The sequence below is a fragment of the Halichoerus grypus genome, chromosome 9, assembly GCF_964656455.1.
Source record: "Halichoerus grypus chromosome 9, mHalGry1.hap1.1, whole genome shotgun sequence".
NCBI classification, from domain to species: domain Eukaryota; kingdom Metazoa; phylum Chordata; class Mammalia; order Carnivora; family Phocidae; genus Halichoerus; species Halichoerus grypus.
The window spans coordinates 109,601,888-109,619,546 of NC_135720.1; the positions used below are offsets into that span (position 1 = coordinate 109,601,888).

General features: G+C 55.1%; 1 protein-coding gene across 1 annotated transcript in view; it reads right to left on the reverse strand.

Moving 5' to 3' along the window:
• Positions 1-17,659, reverse strand: part of GLP1R (glucagon like peptide 1 receptor) — a 34,061-nt gene that overhangs the window by 4,800 nt on the left and 11,602 nt on the right. Inside the window, exons 4-11 of the mRNA XM_036118914.2 lie at positions 11,086-11,204; positions 10,606-10,712; positions 6,985-7,138; positions 6,301-6,460; positions 1,835-1,895; positions 1,304-1,373; positions 1,093-1,181; positions 622-760 (exon numbers count right to left, since the gene is read on the reverse strand). Of these exons, the coding sequence (XP_035974807.1) occupies positions 622-760; positions 1,093-1,181; positions 1,304-1,373; positions 1,835-1,895; positions 6,301-6,460; positions 6,985-7,138; positions 10,606-10,712; positions 11,086-11,204 (899 nt within the window). The remainder of the gene's footprint in view (positions 1-621; positions 761-1,092; positions 1,182-1,303; positions 1,374-1,834; positions 1,896-6,300; positions 6,461-6,984; positions 7,139-10,605; positions 10,713-11,085; positions 11,205-17,659) is intronic.

Below are 17,659 nucleotides of genomic sequence, written 5' to 3' on the forward strand. Positions count from 1 at the left end.
CCTCTGATCATGGGCCATCTTCCCCATCATGGCTCCGTCTGCTCACTCAGCACACTCAGTGCTCCAGAACTGTGATCTATGTGTGTATGTGTGCGCACATACGTGAAGTGCACATGCATGGGCCTCTGTGCGTGTGGCCCTCCCACAGGCCTCCTGAGGGGCTGGGACCAGGCTCTCATACATCTACACCCTCGGCATCATCTAATACTAGTGGAGAGGATGAATTCTTGGCTTTGGAAACCATGTGACCCGGCACATCTTGTTTTCACATCTCTGAGCTTCAGTTTCTTCCTCTGTAAAATCGGGTGATCCCACACAGCTCCTGGGATGCTGTGAGGATAAATGCACAATGTGTGCAAAGCCCCTGGCAGGGTGTCTGCCACCGAGCAGCAGCCCAGTAGATGGCTGCTGTGAAGCCAGGCTACCTCTGGGAAGGCTTTCTGTCCCACGCGGGGGGTGCTGGACGCTGATTCTAGCCCTAGCTGTGCTCCAGCCATGGAACCCTGGGCACAGCCCTCTTTCTCCCCAGGCCCCAGGGTGCCCATCTGCATGGTACAGGCTGGTCTCTGCCCACTCCCACTCTGCGACTTGGCAAGTGAGGACCCCCGACCATGAGGTCACCTGGAAGGAGGTGAAGGAGAGCTCTGTGAACAGCTTGATTAAGCGCAGCGTCCCCCGGGCATGTTCATCCATCACAAAGGCAAAGACAACCTCGTGGGTCCCCAGCAGGGGGATGAGCGTCAGTGTGGACTTGGCAAGCCTGAGGGTGAGGTGAAGACATTGTTCTGGATCTCTCCCAATGGACTCTTTCCCCTTTCTGTGCCCCAACCCCACATCTAGGGGTGACAGACACTCTCCCACCCCAAATACGCTGGGCTGGGCTGCCTGGCAAGGGGGAAGTAGAGGTCAAGACCCCCACAAGCCCAGGAGCTGCCCCAGGTCCAGGGCTAAGGACAAGGCTTGGGGTCCCAGGGTGGGCCAGGTGGGAGAAGAAGGTCATGCAGGGCTCCAAGCTCAGCACCCCAGGATCTCTCTGTCTCTTCCGGAAGCAAGGGCTGAGGGTGTCCAACAGAGCCAGCTCAGGCACATCACCTGCACTTGATGTCCGTCTTGCACATGAGATTGGCTTTGAGTTTGGACACCACAATGCAGATGACCCGGATAAAGATGAGGAAGTTCACCTGTGGGGCAGAGGGGAGAGGGTGGCTAGAGGCCCTCTCGAAACACCCACAGTCTCCAGGCCTTCCCGCAGCAACTCTGGGCCCACCAGAACAGCCAGCCCTGCCCCCACACTATCACTCACCCCAATGGCAAAGAGAATGGGCAGCCGGATAATGAGCCAGTAATTCATGTTGGAGTTCCTGGTCCAGCAGCTGAAGAGGAAGGGAGACACACAAAGCCCCCAGCTCACGGTGCAGGCCCAGGGGCACACAAACACGGCCACCATGAGCTATCCAACAACCAGTCCCACAGACTCATGCAGAGTCCTTCAAGCCACACACACACACCCAGAGTCCTAAATACATGGTCACACAGAGAGATACACACGGCCCCTTCAGGAACCTACGAACAGTCATGTGTGTGCCTAGCATCACACACAAAATAGCAGAAACATTTCACGGTTATTACAGAAAAACCACTACAGACCCCATGGACCCAGCACTGTCATCACACAGTCCTGGGGAGGAGTAGGGAAGGGGGACTAGAGAACTAAATTGGTAAATTAAGCTCCTGGTCCCTTGGTTTATCCTCCCAATGGGTAGTAGCGACGCACCCCAGGCGTCAAGGAATCCCATGAGGTCTGAGGATGGGGACCCAGGAGCAGGACACTCACCCCTCATCCTCATAGAGGTACTTGACAATGCCCCAGGGGATAACAAACAGCAGGGGAACACCTGAGAGGAGAGAGGGAAAGAGAGAGAGGGGCGAGGGCTGGCAGGCCCGAGCGTGCACCAGGCACACCCAGGGGCCTCTCCTTCCCCAGGCCCCTCCCCTTGCCTTGACCACAAACCACTTCCTGGCACATGTGGAGCTAGGCTGGTCTGGGAGCGGGAGAGCGCGGCAGCACCAACACCGACCCCCCGCTCCGCTCCCGGGCTCTTCCTCCGAGAGAGGATCCTACCACGTTCCGGCTGTATCTGTCCTCCCCAGTCCCCCCCTCCCAGGCACACTGTCGGAGCTCACCCCCAAGTCCTGGCTGAGGCATGAGGACGAGGACACCCAGGTAACAGAGGGACCAGGCCATGGAGTGGGGAGAACATGCTGGAGGAGGTGGGGACAGGCCAACCCTCTGCTGCCCTTCTCCCCCTGCCACGGCCCACATGCCCATCTCAATCAACTCCTTCAGGCACCAGAAGCCCCTCCAGCCACCTGTGCCCAACCCGCACACACTGCAGGTGGCTGGGCAGAAGCCTGGAGGGGAGGTAGGGGCCCTGACTTTGATGCCAACAGCCCAGCTAACTGCACAGCGGCCCACGGTCCCAACAGCTCCAACGTTAACACTCGACACTCGGCTGAGACTCAACAGGTGTGGCGGGCGGCCTCTAGGAAGGCCCCCAGCGGCCCCCACCTCCCGGCTTTCACACCGTGCTGTAGCCTATGCTGTGTCAGGATCGGTCTGCGTCCTGACAACGTACACAGAAGTGACGGCATGTCACTTCTGAGATTAGGTTATCAAAGACTGTCTTAAAAGGTTATACAAGGCTTGCCTTGGGCTCTCTCTCTCAACCTGATCGCTTGCTCTGGGGGACACCATTTGTCAGGTCATGAGGGCACTCAGACAGCCCGTGGAGGCCCCTGTGGTGAGGAAGGGAGGCCTCCAGCCAACAGGCAGCAAGACCCGCGCTTCCTAACAGCCTTGCGAGTGAGTCTGCGAGGGATTCTCCAACCCCAGGGAAGACTTGTGTTGACAACAACCCGGGGCGAAGGCTTGACTACATCCCTGTTAGAGACTTTGAGCCAGAGGCATGCAGCTCAATGGAACCCAGATTCACGCCCACAGAAACTATGATAAGAATGGCTGCTTTCAGCAGCTAAGTTGTGGGGTCTTCTGTTCCGCAGCAGTAGAGAACTCATTCTACTGGTTTCCAGCTCCTTCAGGGGAGAGCCTCATTCATCTTCAGAGCTTCAGTGCTTGGCTCGCCCCGAGGGCTCAATACGTTTGCCGACTTCAAATGAACTGCCCATCCTCACGACAGATGGAGATGAACCAGGAGCTCAGGAGGGCACAGGTAGGACTAGAAGGCAGGGCTGCCCTCCCGCGCCCATGCCAACCATCTTCAGTGGCTTTCTGCACCAACTCCCCACACCTGTCCCTACGGGTGCCTCTCCCAGGGTGGGAGATAGGTAAGAGTGTGCGTATTAAGATGTATGGACACAGATGTGAGTGTGTGGTAGGGGGGTCCGTGCATATGCATGTGTGGCTTTAGGGGGGTCTCCCCCCAGAGCACGTTTCCAGGGTGGAGCCCACTTCATAGCCTTTCCTGTCACCATGCTCCATGTCCTCAAGAGCAGCTCCTGAGTAGCTGGTATGCCTAGAACTACGGTGCAGACAGGGCACAGAGGAAGAAGAGCAGCTGACCAGCATTCTTGATCAGATGTCTTTCTCCTTGGCCACTTATTTTCACACAAGCCAGACCTCTGAGCATCCATGATGCTTTAGTAACAGGCCTTCATGAGACTGCACAAGGGACGGGTGGTTTCCAAAGTCCTCAGGACATAGCACAGAGCTTGCCACATAGAAGATACTCCAAGAGGATGGAAGGAAGGAATGAGTGGATCAATATATCAATGAGAGAAGGGAAACTCTCAGGCAAGAACCTGCCAATTCCCTGAGCCATGCACACCCATGGAAACCTCCTTCTTGGGCATCCCCAGCCACCTGCTGTCCTTTCTCCCTGAGACTCCACTCCAGGACTGGGGAGCTCACTCATGTTATCAATAAGACCCTGCGAACTTCATTCATTCATCAGCCTCTCCTTAACAAAGCCCTTTTAAAAATGCAGGCCCTAGGGCTCTGCCACATGCAAACGTGACATACTCCCTGCTGGCTGCTTAGAAAGTCAACAAGACAGGCTGGAGAAAAAAAAAAAAGCCCAAATTAAGTCACACAGAACTGGCCCTGAGAAGTAATGATTCCCTTGTCCATCACTTGCCCCCCTGCCCCCCGCTGGGCAGCCTCTTTGTGGTGGGTTATGGGGGCACCCTGCTGCTGGCAGATGGCTGCGGAAGCTGACGTGTCTTTTGGGGACTCCCCAACTGTGTCAGAGTTTTAATTTTGATTCTTCTGCTCGCATGTGAAGCTAAAAGTTGTTTCCAAGTATCCCAGCGTGGGCTAGGTCTCCTTGCCCCACAGCTAAGCTCTTTGCGGATCTGGCTCTCTGTCCTCTGTCCTTGCCCCTCTGTCTCTCTCTGTATCTCCCCATCCCAATTCCTCAAGATAAGGGTGTTCTCAGGGGAAGGAAGGTCCCCCAGGTCCTACGCCTGTGCCCCCTCCGACCCTGAGCCCTGAGCCACGGCATGGGGTGGTGGGAAAGGATGAGCACCCCTCCCCCATTTCACATTCAGAAACCTCTCGGATGCCATGTGTCCCCACCAACCCTCCACCAACCACCCCCGCTCCTCTGCACACATCACACTGTCCCTCTGATTGTTCCTGCCCTCGGGTAGCCATGGAGACAGGCACTAACAGTGCTGATGCTGTTTCCCAGAATGGACAGACACGGTCCCCCACCCTAAGGACAGGCTTCCCAGAGCTCCTCTCAAAGAGCTAACCCCACCCACCCTCAGTTAGCGGCAGGGCTCTCCAGCTGCCCCCTGCCTGGGTGACTGCCCTAGCCTGGGAGGGGAGGAAGGCAGAGCAGGGAGGGGTGGGGCCTGTGGGAGGAGGAGGGAAGGGTGGAAGCAGGGAGTGGGACACAGAGGCCAGGCCACCTGCCCACCTGCGCAGAGGCCTGAGCTTGCTCAGCTGGGCCTTCAGGGGACTCCAGAGGCAGCACAGGACAGAGAACTTTCCATGAGGGGCAGCAGGGGCCCAGGGCCTGGGAGTCAGGAGGCCTGTTTCCAGTGCTTGCTCTGCCTATCAGGGCCTGCCCTCTCTGGGCCTTGGTGCCTTCAAGATAGTGATGGCCCCCTTTAGAGGCCCCCTTCTACAGTGGGGCCGTAGAGAGCCAAGTGAACGAGGGATAGCAGCAGAAAGGAATGCAGGGGAAGAACAGGGGCAGGGAGGCTGAGAGGGCCAGACAACCTGTGCAGGCTTCCTGAGGAGGTGGGCTGGATGGAGGACAGCCTTGCAAAGGCTCAGGGGCAGGAACCAGTATGGGAGGGGGACGTCATGTGGCCTTGACTGAGGCGGTAAGTCCCCAGAGGTCGGGGCGGTCGTGGTCAGAGCCTGAGGCTGGCGAGGGAAGGAACGACAGTAGGGAATGAAGGAATGAATGGCAAGCCCGATGTGGAGGGCAGGGTCCTGTGGTGGGGACAGGGACACGGGCAGTTTAGGAAGGGCCAGAGGGCAGGGTTCTCTGGCTCTGTCCCAGGGGGGCTCCGGTGGGCCCCTCCAGAGTAAGCACCGTTGCATCTGTTTTCCCTGTCGTGGGGTGGGGGCTGGGGGACTGCCGGTGGTGGGGGTCTCAGCCCCTGTTCTCATCAGAATCCCACGCGGCGAGAGGCAGAAGCACAACCAGAAATGTTCCAGCAAAAAAAAAGACACAATGGATCTCCACAAACTTTTTTGGCTAGAACATTTCCAGCTGGGCTCCAGGCACATCCGCAGTCCACCCTCTCCTCAGCGGGCTTCTGGCTGACCAGCCCTGCCCTGCCAGGCTCCTCTGAACCTCCTCTTCATCATTGGGTGACAGAGCCACAGCCCCTCAGCGCTCACCTCCCGACCCCCTACCCTGAGGCCCAGGACTCTCCATTTCCCTCAGGGCCTGGGTATCAAGGACTGGGTGCGGGGTTCCCTCCCTAGAGGTCTCAGAAGTAGAGGTGCTTGAGGACAGTTCCGTGGCCGCCAATGGTGCGTGTGGTGTATCTGGCCAGACAGGGTGGAGGCCTCTGCTTCCATTAAGTGGTTAGGGCTGTGCAGGGAGGGGAGTGTAACCACAGCCCCCTGCAGACAGTCCTGTGCCCAGGAGAGAGTTAGCCAGTGGGCCGGGCCCGTTGGCCCAGCAGCGTGTTCTGAGTCCCAAGCTGGCTTCCTGGGGTAGCCTGAAGGCAGTAGTTCTGAGAGAGGTCAGGGTCTCCCACCTCCCATGCCACAGGTTGGGGCGGAGGGGCGCGTGAGCCGAACGCAGTGGGCCTTACCCCAGCCTATGCTCAGATAGAGCCTGAAGATGCGCTGCTCGGAGAAGACAGAGAAGGCCAACAGCGTGCACAGGTACACGCCCTCCACCAGGAGCCAGTAGTAATTGGCTGCCACGCAGTACTGCATGAGCAGGAACACCAGGCGGCAGCCCAGAGAATCCTGGGGGCAGAGGAAGGGTCCCCAGGGGACAACAGCTCTGCCCCTGCCTCTCTTGACCCCCCTCCCCATCCTACCCCAGCTGCTACCCTACCACCTTGAATGAAGGAGGAGAGAGCTAACGCCTTCTTGCCAGGGCCCGTGCCAAGACCTTGGCCTGCTCTAGCTCACTGAATCACTCTCGTGGGTGGGAGAAGCTAACATGATCCCCATTACAGGTGAGAAAACTGAGGCCCAGAGAACTTAAGTGACTTGCCCCAAACTCTACAGCTAGTAAGTAGCAGAGCTGGGAGTCAAGCCTGGCTCTGTTTCCAAAGTCCACTCCTTAGGGGCAGGGAGAGCATCCACCTCCTTAGCCTGGGGGCTCCCCAGGGTGGACTGCTTCTCCCATCGGACTGGGGGCTCCCTGAGGACCAGGCGGAGCCCCTCTTGCCTTTTCTTTGTGCCAGGCCTGGGTGGGTGGGGGGAGGCTGGCCTTCACTGACTACGCATCCCTCTCCAGGCCCCTTCCTGAACACGTCACACACCTGGTAGGAGAGGAGCCCGTCCCACTGGTGCTGCTGGGGGGCCGTGCTGTACATCCACTTGAGGACCGCGTCCCTGATGAAGACGGACAATGCTCGCAGGATGAAGGACGCAAACAGGTTCAGGTGGATGTAGTTCCGGGTACAGTACAGGTGTCTGTGGGAGAAAGCAAGGCTCCTTCCTGGCAAGATGGCCAACGGGTCTGCTCCACAAGCCTCAGTTCTCAAGCTGATGGACCCCTCAGGCATGTTTCTGCCTCTGGGACTGTGTCTTTTCTTCCTCTGAAAATGCCCTTCTTCCTCGCAACCCCCCAAATTCCCTGGGTCCAGTGTGTAAGTCCTTTCAGGTATGTGGTCACAGACACCGTCCGTCCACACTATCCTTCCCTCTAGGGCATCGGCTTTTCTGCAGAGTCATGTGTAAGCCAAGTGATTTATGTGTGAAGACCACTTTCCCCAGTGGAGACTTAGCTTTACTTCCTGAGGGAAGGACCTGCCTCTCACACGCCTTGAGGATGCCTTATGGAGGCAGACGAGCGCGAAGCACATGGGAGGAATTCAGAAAGTATTAGACACAATTTCAATGTCCTTTCAGGTAAAAATGCATGGCTAACTGCAAAGACAAGGGCATTTCCAATAAGGCTATCTACCCACACCGGGAGCAAACATCATTCTTAACTGAGGAATTTTATAAGCATTGCCTTCAAAATCAGGAAAATAAGGATTGCCTAGCCTTACAAAGCTATTCATCTATTCAACATCGTAGTATAGATCCTGGCCGCTGGAAGAGTGCAAGGGAAAAAATGCATAAGAATTGGAAATAAAGGGGGCGCCTGGGTGGCTCAGTTGGTTAGGCAACTGCCTTCGGCTCAGGTCATGATCCTGGAGTCCCTGGATCGAGTCCCACATCAGGCTCCCTGCTCGGCAGGGAGTCTGCTTCTCCCTCTGACCCTCCCCCCTCTCATGTGCTCTCTCTCTCTCATTCTCTCTGTCTCAAATGAATAAATAAAATCTTTAAAAAAAAAAGAATTGGAAATAAAGGAACAAAATTGTCATTATTCGTAGAGGGGAGAGTATCTTCATAGAGAATCCAAGATAATCTACACACAAATTATTAGAATTGACAGGAGAGTTCATCTAGCAAGATTACTGATGTGCCCTTATATACAGCAGCAATAAACAATTAAAAAGTAAATTCTAAAAATTCACTTATAATTTTTTAATCGGCTACATAGAAAAAAGTCTAACAGAAGATGGGCAAGATCTCTATGGAGAATATAATGAAACTCACTTAAAATTGCTAGAGAAGACTTAAAATCCCACATTCATGGATAGAAAGACTCACTATTTTGAAAGTGGCAATTCTTGCCACCGTAATTGATAAATTCAATATAGCTATACTAAAAATTCCAACAGGGTTGATTTTTGTTTTCCTGGAACTCTCAAAACATGTAAAGAACCAAGGGCTAAGAATACTCCAGACACTCCTAAAGAACCACAAATAAGGGCCTTTACTATAAGAGAACTGAGGTTTTCAATGAATTTACAGTAGTTAAGGCCCCATGGTATTGACAATCGGACAGATAAATAGACCAACGGGCAAGAATACAGATGACAGAAACCAACCCAGGCAAAGACAACTCTTGCTGCATGGCAGATTAAGCACCCTAAACCCAAGGGGGAAAGGATGAGCTATCATAAATGGTACTGAAGCAATTAACTCGACGTATATATGGAAACAATAAAATTAAATCTCTTAATTTCACCATCGACAAAAATTAATTTCAGGTGGATTAAAGAACCAGAAGGAATGCGCAAAACTTATGACCCCAGCATAAATTAAGATTTCTTAAACAAGACCATAAAGGAATTTGGTCTTTGGGGAAAAAAAAATTGATAGTTCTTTTTAATCAATTGGCAAAATCAATCTTTATCAATTAATAACATTTACTGATAAATTTTAGCAGTAAAAATGAATACACTGATATGTTTTCTTTCATTAAAATTAAGGACTTCCATGTATAAAAGGCACCATTAAGTGAGTGAAAAAATAAATCACAGATTAAGAGAGGATATACCCTGGATTAGGACCAAGAATAGGTAATCAAAGGCCAAAATAATAAAGAAGAAGCCAAATAAGCCAATAAAAAAGTAAGCAAAGGATGGGAATAAGTGATTCACAAAATGAAACATACACAAATGCTTAATCTCTCTAGGAATCCGGGCTATGCAAATTAAAATCACGAGATACTTCACACACTTCAGATTAGCAACAATTAGGTGAAAATAGTAAATATTGGTGAGGATGTTAAGCAAAGGGAACTCTCATCTATTACTGGTAAGAGGGCAAACTGGTATGACCACTTTGGAGAGCAACTCCACCTAATAAATTAACAAAAGCACGTGGTGTTCAGAGCAGGCAATTCTACTCAGAGGTATGTGCCCCTGGAGAAATGCACAAGGGGTCATAAGTAAGAATGTTACTCGTAGTCAGGTTTGTAATTCAGAGAAGAAAAAAAAAGGGAAACCTCAAGTACCCATTGAAGTGACAACAAATAAATTGTAACATGTTATACGACAGAGTCTGGAGTGACAGTTAAAATAAATGAAACAGAACTACCTGTATCAACATAAATGAATCTCACAAAAACATGCCACGCCAAAAATAACATTGCGAAAGGAGATGTATAACATGCCATTAAAAATATGCAAAACCCGCAGCTACATATTTTTATAGATACTGCAAATGTGGCAGAAGTATAGAGATGCATGGGGATTATAAGTAGCCCCTTTGGGGGTTCCCTCTGGTTGGAGGGTGGCGGGCAGTGGCAGGGAGGGCCCCCCAGGGCAGCGTGACCGTGCTGGGTAATGATGCATGAGTGCTCAGTATCAGCCACTGTATTTTCAGGTCTCTGAAATACTTCATAATACAAGGGGGGAATATTCACTGAGTGAATGCATTTATTAAGCACTGACTGTGTGCCCAGCACTCATTGTGCCAGGTGCCATGGGGGCAGCAGGAGGAATGAAGCCTGTCCTGTTTCTGCTGGCTGGTAGCCTGAGGTCCCTGCGCTCAGAATCCCTCCTGACCTTGAACCCAGCTGTCCCTCCCACACCCCCTCCCCACACCCACACCCACCAAGTGTGGAGGGAGTGGAAAGAACATGGGCCTCTGGAAGGAATGTCTCGAGGTTAGATGTAGGAAGACCTTTTCCGTGGGGCTGATAAGCTCCAAAGAGGGCAGCATCTTTAAATCCTTGAGATCTTATCTAAAATCATAAGGAATTCCTACTTAAGCTTCGCATGCTCGCTAGAGAGGACGTCCCCTAATCCTACACCCACTACTGCGGTTTGGGGATGTGTGCCTTGGGTATTTCTTGTGTGGTGTTTGTCTTTCTTTTCTGCAGTATTCTAGGCATGCTTTTACAGAGTAGAGACTAGACCAAGTATACAGTGTCTCATCCTGTGTTTTCAGCCTTGTATGTGGGGAGGGAACAGGCTCTTCAGAGATCTCTTAAGAGAAGAACCTGTTGCACCGTCACTTTAGTTTGGTGCTCCCTCATCTACTGGGGACAGAGCGGGGAGCTGGGATGAAGCAGCCCCTCCAGGACCCCCACTTCTTACCTGAAGCTCAGGAGGATGGCCGAGGCGATGACCAGAGCGGAGAAGGACAGTGTGTAGCCCACCGTGTAGATGATGGAAAAGGACAGGAGCTGTTCCTCTGGGGAGCTCTGTGTGCACACGAGGGATACCGTGCACGTGAGGCAGCCCACGCCCTCCTCTCCCACATCCTTCCTTCCCCCTTCCCAGGGGACGGGGACAGGGACAGAGGCGGGGCCCCGAGTCAGGCTGCACCGGGGACCCCAGAACTAAGAAAGAAAATTACCTAGGGCCATGGTCCTTGGATGTCTAGGGCCTTGTCCCGAGGCCAGTGGGGCGAACACACATCACCTCTACCCGGCAAGCATGGTGTGCAAAGCTCCCAGGGGCAGGGGCGTAGACAAGATGGCCACAGACCAGCCCACCAGATGCCCAGGGTCCCTGTGCCACTGATGCTGGGACCCTGCTACCCCTCGCCGCCTCAGAGCCCCATCTCCAACTCACTCTCTCCCCTCGCTTGGACTCCTCGCACTCTGACAGGTTCCTCCAGGGCGAGCTGGAGTTGTCCTGGCGCCGCCACAGGCCCTCAGCCGTGCAGAATCGATACGCGCGGCCCTGCAGCACTGGGCGGAGAGACGCGGGGGCTGCGCCTGGGCCGACGCCACAGGCCCCGCATTCCTCCCCGTCCCTGCTCCCCCAGGACTGACCTTCAGGAGTTAGCAACACCTCTTACACACACACACACACTCACACACTCAGGCCCTCCTCTCCTGCCATGTGCCCATGTGGCCCAGGACGGGAAAGGCAGTCACTAAGGGCCGCCCAGCCCCACCTTCAGCCTTTCCTCTTGGCCACCCTGGGATGCAGTCTGATGAAGCCATGTTTTTGAGATGAGACAACTCTAGCCCATTTCCATGGCCTGCTTCTAGCCTCAAATCACACTGCTGACAGGTCTGGCGCTCACCACCTGACAATTCCACAGACACCCACTGTGACTTCTGATTTTCAGGACTCAGGCCCTGCCTCCCTCCAACACGCCACAGATAGGACAGACCCTGGAACAGGTGGGTACAGAGCTCCTGAGAGGAAGGAAGAGACAGCCCTGCCCTCAGGGACACCAGTCTGAGGGGGGAGACACAGCCCTGCCCTCAGGGAGCCCCAGTCTGAGTTGGGGGAGACACAGCCCTGCCCTCAGGGAGCCCCAGTCTGAAGGGAGACACAGCCCTGCCTCAGGGAGCCCCAGTCTGAGGGGGAGACACAGCCCTGCCCTCAGGGAGCCCCAGTCTGAGGGGGAGACCCAGCCCTGCCCTCAGGGAGCCCCAGTCTGAGGGGGACACAGCCCTGTCCTCAGGGAGCCCCAGTCTGAAGGGAGACACAGCCCTGCCTCAGGGAGCCCCAGTCTGAGGCGGAGACACAGCCCTGCCCTCAGGGAGCCCCAGTCTGAGGGGGAGACCCAGCCCTGCCCTCAGGGAGCCCCAGTCTGAGGGGGAGACACAGCCCTGTCCTCAGGGAGCCCCAGTCTGAGGGGAGACACAGCCCTGTCCTCAGGGAGCCCCAGTCTGAGGGGAGACACAGCCCTGTCCTCAGGGAGCCCCAGTCTGAGGGGGAGACACAGCCCTGCCCTCAGGGAGCCCCAGTCTGAGGGGGAGACACGGCCCTACCCTCAGGGACCCCAGTCTGAGGGGGAGACACAGCCCTGCCCTCAGGGAGCCCCAGTCTGAGGGGAGACACAGCCCTGCCCTCAGGGAGCCCCAGTCTGAGGGGAGACACAGTCCTGCCTCAGGGAGCCCCAGTCTGAGGGGGAGACACAGCCCTGCCCTCAGGGAGCCCCAGTCTGAGGGGGAGACACGGCCCTGTCCTCAGGGAGCCCCAGTCTGAGGGGGGACACGGCCCTGCCCTCAGGGAACCCCAGTCTGAGGGGGGACACAGCCCTGTACTCAGGGAGCCCCAGTCTGAGGGGGAGACACGGTCCTGCCCTCAGGGAGCTCCAGTCTGAGAGGGAGACACAGCCCTGCCCTCAGGGAGCCCCAGTCTGAGGGGGAGACACAGCCCTGCCCTCAGGGAGCCCCAGTCTGAGGGGAGACACAGCCCTGCCCTCAGGGAGCCCCAGTCTGAGGGAAGAGACATAGCCCTGCCCTCAGGGAGCCCCAGTCTGAGGGAGGAGACATAGCCCTGCCTTTAGGAAGTCCTAATCTGATGGAAATGACATAGTCTTATCCGCAAAGACGGCCTAATCTAAAGAGAATACAATGTCGATGATAGAGGCACAGCCCTTGGAGACCCTCCATTCAAAGGGGGAAGACCCAGCTCCTCCCTTCAATGGGGATGTTGGGGATAGGCTGCCCTTGGAGACCTCCTGGTCTGAGAGGAGCGAGAGATCCAGCCCCTGTCCTCAGAGAGCTCCCAGTCTGAAGGAGGAAGTACAGTTCCAGGCTTCAGGGAATGAAGAGTCTCAGAAAAAACAGCCCTCAGAAAGTAATAGCATAAATGCAAACTAAGAGAGATCAAACACAGGCCTAACAGAGCTGGGGGTAGGACGTTCTCTATGCCCATTTACATCAAGTCTGCCACGCCCCACTATCCCCCTACCCAGGGAGGTGGGTGGCCTGGGCCCCCGGTTCACTGTGAGGTCATGAGAGGGAATGAGGGGCTTACTTGTGTCTGGGAGGAAATGCCTCATTACCTCTCTGGAGGAGAATGTAAGTCTGACCCCAGGACCAGGAAACCAGGGTCAAAACAGGGTTAGGTTAGCCCAGGGAGATCAAACAGGGAAACGAGCCAGGATGAAATTTAAAAGATTTAAAAATTCTAAAGGACTAAAAGATTTTAAGGACCAGCTCTGGGATGAAGGTGCAGTGGGAGGGAGGGAGAGAGAATGGAGAAGCGTCGGAGGCCCTCGTCAGAAGTTTCCAGGTGGAGGGGTAGCAGTAAGAACTGTGTGTGGGAAGAGACTCATTCGAATGTGTGCATGATGGGAGCATGATGGGAGCATGATGGGAGCCCGGCAACCCCGAAAGGGCCCAGCAGGGACGCAAGCATCTAGACCGGAGGTCTGCCTTACAGTTCACAAACCACAGGTCTGCGCACTGTGGGCATGTATCAGACACCTGCAGGGCCCGTCAGTCAGACCCTCGTCCTTCCTTATCGCTGACGCCCCGTCACCCAGTGCAGCCTCCCTGTCCACTCTTCTCCTTTCTCCCACTCTTTCATAAACAAGCCCTGAACCAAGGCCCTCTTCGAGAGACAGAGGTATCTGGCAATACGGGAGGGTAAATCACCTTGCAGCATCATTGCTTCTAGAAAAACCTGCATTCTAAGAGACTTTACCTGGAAGAGAAACAAAAACCTGAAAATCTAATGGCGGGACTTCCAGCAGTGAGAAGAGCCGAGTCCCAATGCCCCTCAAGTGTGTTTCTGAACAAAATCAGGCCAAAACAAAGGCAGAGAAGGGGAGGCATGTGTTCTGGTTTCAGCAACTGGAAGGGCTCCTCTCAGGCCCCCAATGCCATTCTCATCTGCTGCATGGATGCCTGGAATTCTTCACCAGGGGCTGAGTCTTCTGAAATGAGGCCAAGCCAGTCTTCAGTGGCGGGATAACCTCAGAGCAGTGATGGGGATCTGAGCTGACCCCATAGGGAGTGAGACTGATGTCAGAGCCCTCACTGACAGCCCATTCTGATGACAGCAAGGGCGGAGAGAGGAGGCCGAGGGTCCAGGGGAAGGGAGAGGACATGGCAATGGGGCACAAACCACCTAATTGTCCATTTACCTAGGCCTTAGCCCACAGCAGGGTGACCCTGATAATACCCTAATAATAGCACAGCTAACACAGGTGTACCCACAATTGCTGTTCCCTCCCCACGTGCACCTTATACAACCTCTCCGCAAGCTACACATCGACAATATCAGTTTCTTAACACCTGCCGCGTGCCTGACACCTTTGAACATCACAACCACGTTACAAGGAAGGCACAGTTAATCCCATTTTATGGATGAAGAAACTGAGCCTCTGAGTGGCCAGGTGACTTGCCCAAGTTCATCCAGCCAGGAAGTAGCAGAATCAGGGTCCGGACCCCCAGCTCTTTGCCTTCAGAGGTCAAAAGTTAGCAGCCAGACTCACTGCTAACTGTCAACAGTGGCCATGCGCCATTTCTCCTCTGCCCTTCTTCTGGGCTTGGGTTTGCTAACACTCCCAGCGTCCTCCCAGCAGACCCTCTGGTCAGTGTGGATTCCCGGCAGCGTGACCCCATAGGGGCCATTCTTGGGCCCTCCGTGCAGGGCCAGCTGGGAAGATGGGGAGGGGTACATGCCCAGATGTGTTACCGGCACCGTGTCAAGGGATCACCGCGTCCCTGAGAAGCTCAGGGAGCCCATGAGAGTGTCTGTCAATTATCCTTCATTAGCGGCCAGTATTAAAAGCCAGGGCTCATTCTTGGCTAGGCCTATGGTCCCCAGATGCCCATCGTGGCTAGAGGTGGGGTGGGTCCGGGCCCAGCCCTGCTTATCAGCTCAGCTTTATCTGGCCCAGGAGCCACTGGTAAATCACAGCCAGGGGCTTGGCTCTGGTCTTGTCAACACCAGGAGGCCGCCGGCCGCATGCCAGGAGGCCCAGGGATATTTCATTAAGTCAGACCCTGGTGCTGGAAATAAAACCCCCAATTAAACACTTCCCCTCCCGGAAACTGCAGCGGCGTCTGTAATCAAGCTAACAGCCGCCCTTCCACGTGGATGCAGGCTCTCAGGGCTGCGGAGAGCTGCTCATGAATCCATTAGCTCCTGCACCCTGGCAACAGCAGCAGGCCAGCGAGGACTACTGGGCCGCAGCTGGAAGGCCGGGAAGCTAAGATTTGGGGAGGGGCGTCCCAGGCCCTCCGCGCCGTGATGGTATGAGGGTCAAAGGCAGGGCTGGAACTGAAGGCATCGGCTTGGGGTGGGGGGCAGGGGTAGGGCGTCAATCATGGTGCAGGAGAAGGGCTCAGGTTCTGAACTACCCAGACCCGAGTTCAAATCCTGGTTCTGCCCTCCACCAGCCATGGGACCTCGGGAAGACCGCACTGGGTCTCAGTTTCCTCATCTGTAAAATGGGAACCATAATGGCGTCCCAGGTCTGTGGTGTGAGGATTAGGAGGTAAAGCATGGGAAGTGCCTGGTGCGTAGGAGGCCTTCAAGACATGGTCACATTGAAAGCCCTGCTGCCCCAATCCCAATTTCTCCAGAAGGCACTCCCTCAGTGAGGCTGGGGCTGGAGGAGGGCACCACCTCAGCCACAACTCCTCTGGGGCCAAACTCCGCGCCGGTCTCCCTGGGGCAACGCCGGCCTGCCCGCCTACCGAGAAAACTCCTGGGCTTGACAAGACTCAAGGGAGGCACCTGTCAGAGTTTCTGAGAATTGTGAGTTATAGGCCATTTTAAAAGCATTTTATGACTTTCCTGTAATGAGAACTAAACTAACAGGTACAGATCAGGAGGAGGTGCAGCTAATGAGACTGGAATGATTTGTAACGAGCAGATCAGCTGTTTGTGGGTAAACGAGGCTGCTGGATGGCCCTCAGGTGGCAACGGGCTCTCAGCAGCCACTCAAGCCTTCTGGTTCACAAAGTCTTATTAACGTCAAGCATCTCCTTTGAACACGTTCCTTCCTTGACTCATCTGCTTCTGCCCTCTGGGGTCCCAAATTCTGAGTTAGAGGGCTCAGAAGTCAAGGGTTTGGCTGGTGTCCCATCCCTGGGATGTCGTGAGGCTCTGAGGCCCGAGGCCCGGCCCCATCTCCAGGGTGATGCCTGGCTGTCCTCCCCTCATGGAGGCCCTCTTCCCCCTCTTCTCCATCTCCCTGTTCTTTCAGACCTGGCGCTGATGTCCCCTCCCTCTGGAAGACTTCCTGATGCCACACCCCAGGCAAAAGAGGGGGCTCTGACCTCCCTCAGCACCACTTCCTGGGCCGCTGAGCTGACCTCTTCAGCCCCGTGGTGAGGGGTCACCCCCTTCTCCTCAACGCACACACAAGCACACTCCTGAGGTCTCACTGGCACCCCTATCTCCTGACACAGACCTAACCCGAGTGTCTGGTCATTGTTTTAAATTTAATTCTTTCTCTGGTCACACATTCCTCTGCCTTGCCCTGCAGCCCAGAAGACTGAACCCTGTGGACAGCATCATTTGGGCTCCCTGCCCTCTATGGGTTTGGCCAGTGGGAGGAGCAAGTAAAAGGTAGGAGGGCCCCTCTGTGGCCACAGCCCTGCTGCGTAGCCTCTCTATCACCATGACCTCTAGCTGTCATGGGGGCCCCAGAGCGCCATGCCTGCTCCACTCAGGTCTAGGAATGCTAAAGCCTCCCCCTTTTACAGTCCTTGGTTGTTTTACACACCTTAGTGGCCCCTTAACCCTGCCCCGCCTCAGTAAGTGGCCCCTCCATTAAATTCTCTTCAGATTCCCAGCTGAGTGTGTTTCCCGCCAGGACCCTGCCTACGACACCCCGTTCCTTCTCCCCACCCCTAACTCACACTGTGAAGTTTCTCCATAGGCCATTCCCTTGATCAGCCCAAGAAAGCTCCAGCACTGCCCTCTTCCTGCTTCCACATGCCCTGGTGGGGGTCAGGGAAGCCCCTGGGGCCAGCCGCTGCTAAGGGGACCAGCAGGACAAGCAAGAGACAGCAATTACGCTGTGAGAGCCCATGGTGGGTGGCTCTGCAGGGCCCTAACTCAGGGAGAGGAGAGAGAAAGGCAGAGTCAGTGATCCTGAGTGTCAGAAAGGAGAGTGAATTAGCTTGGTGGGTCGGGTTGGGGGCGGGGGGGAGGGAAGTGGAGCCCAGCAGGGGGCCTGTGCGCTGGCCAGTATCCTCATGGAGAAAGCAATAAAACTGTGTTCACTCATAGACGGGCACCACCAGGACCTATTTCCTGCTCAAATAAAATTAAAGGTGATGGATGGAGCCGCAAGGGGCAGGCAGAGCTGGGGGCAGCTTAGTGCTGAGTGATTGGCCCTGTCCGGGGCCTGGCTCCCTGGGGTCTAGAGGCCCAGCCCAGGCTGGCCAAGCAGCCAGTCCCAAAACTCCGGGAGGCAGGGAAAGCCTGTGGATTT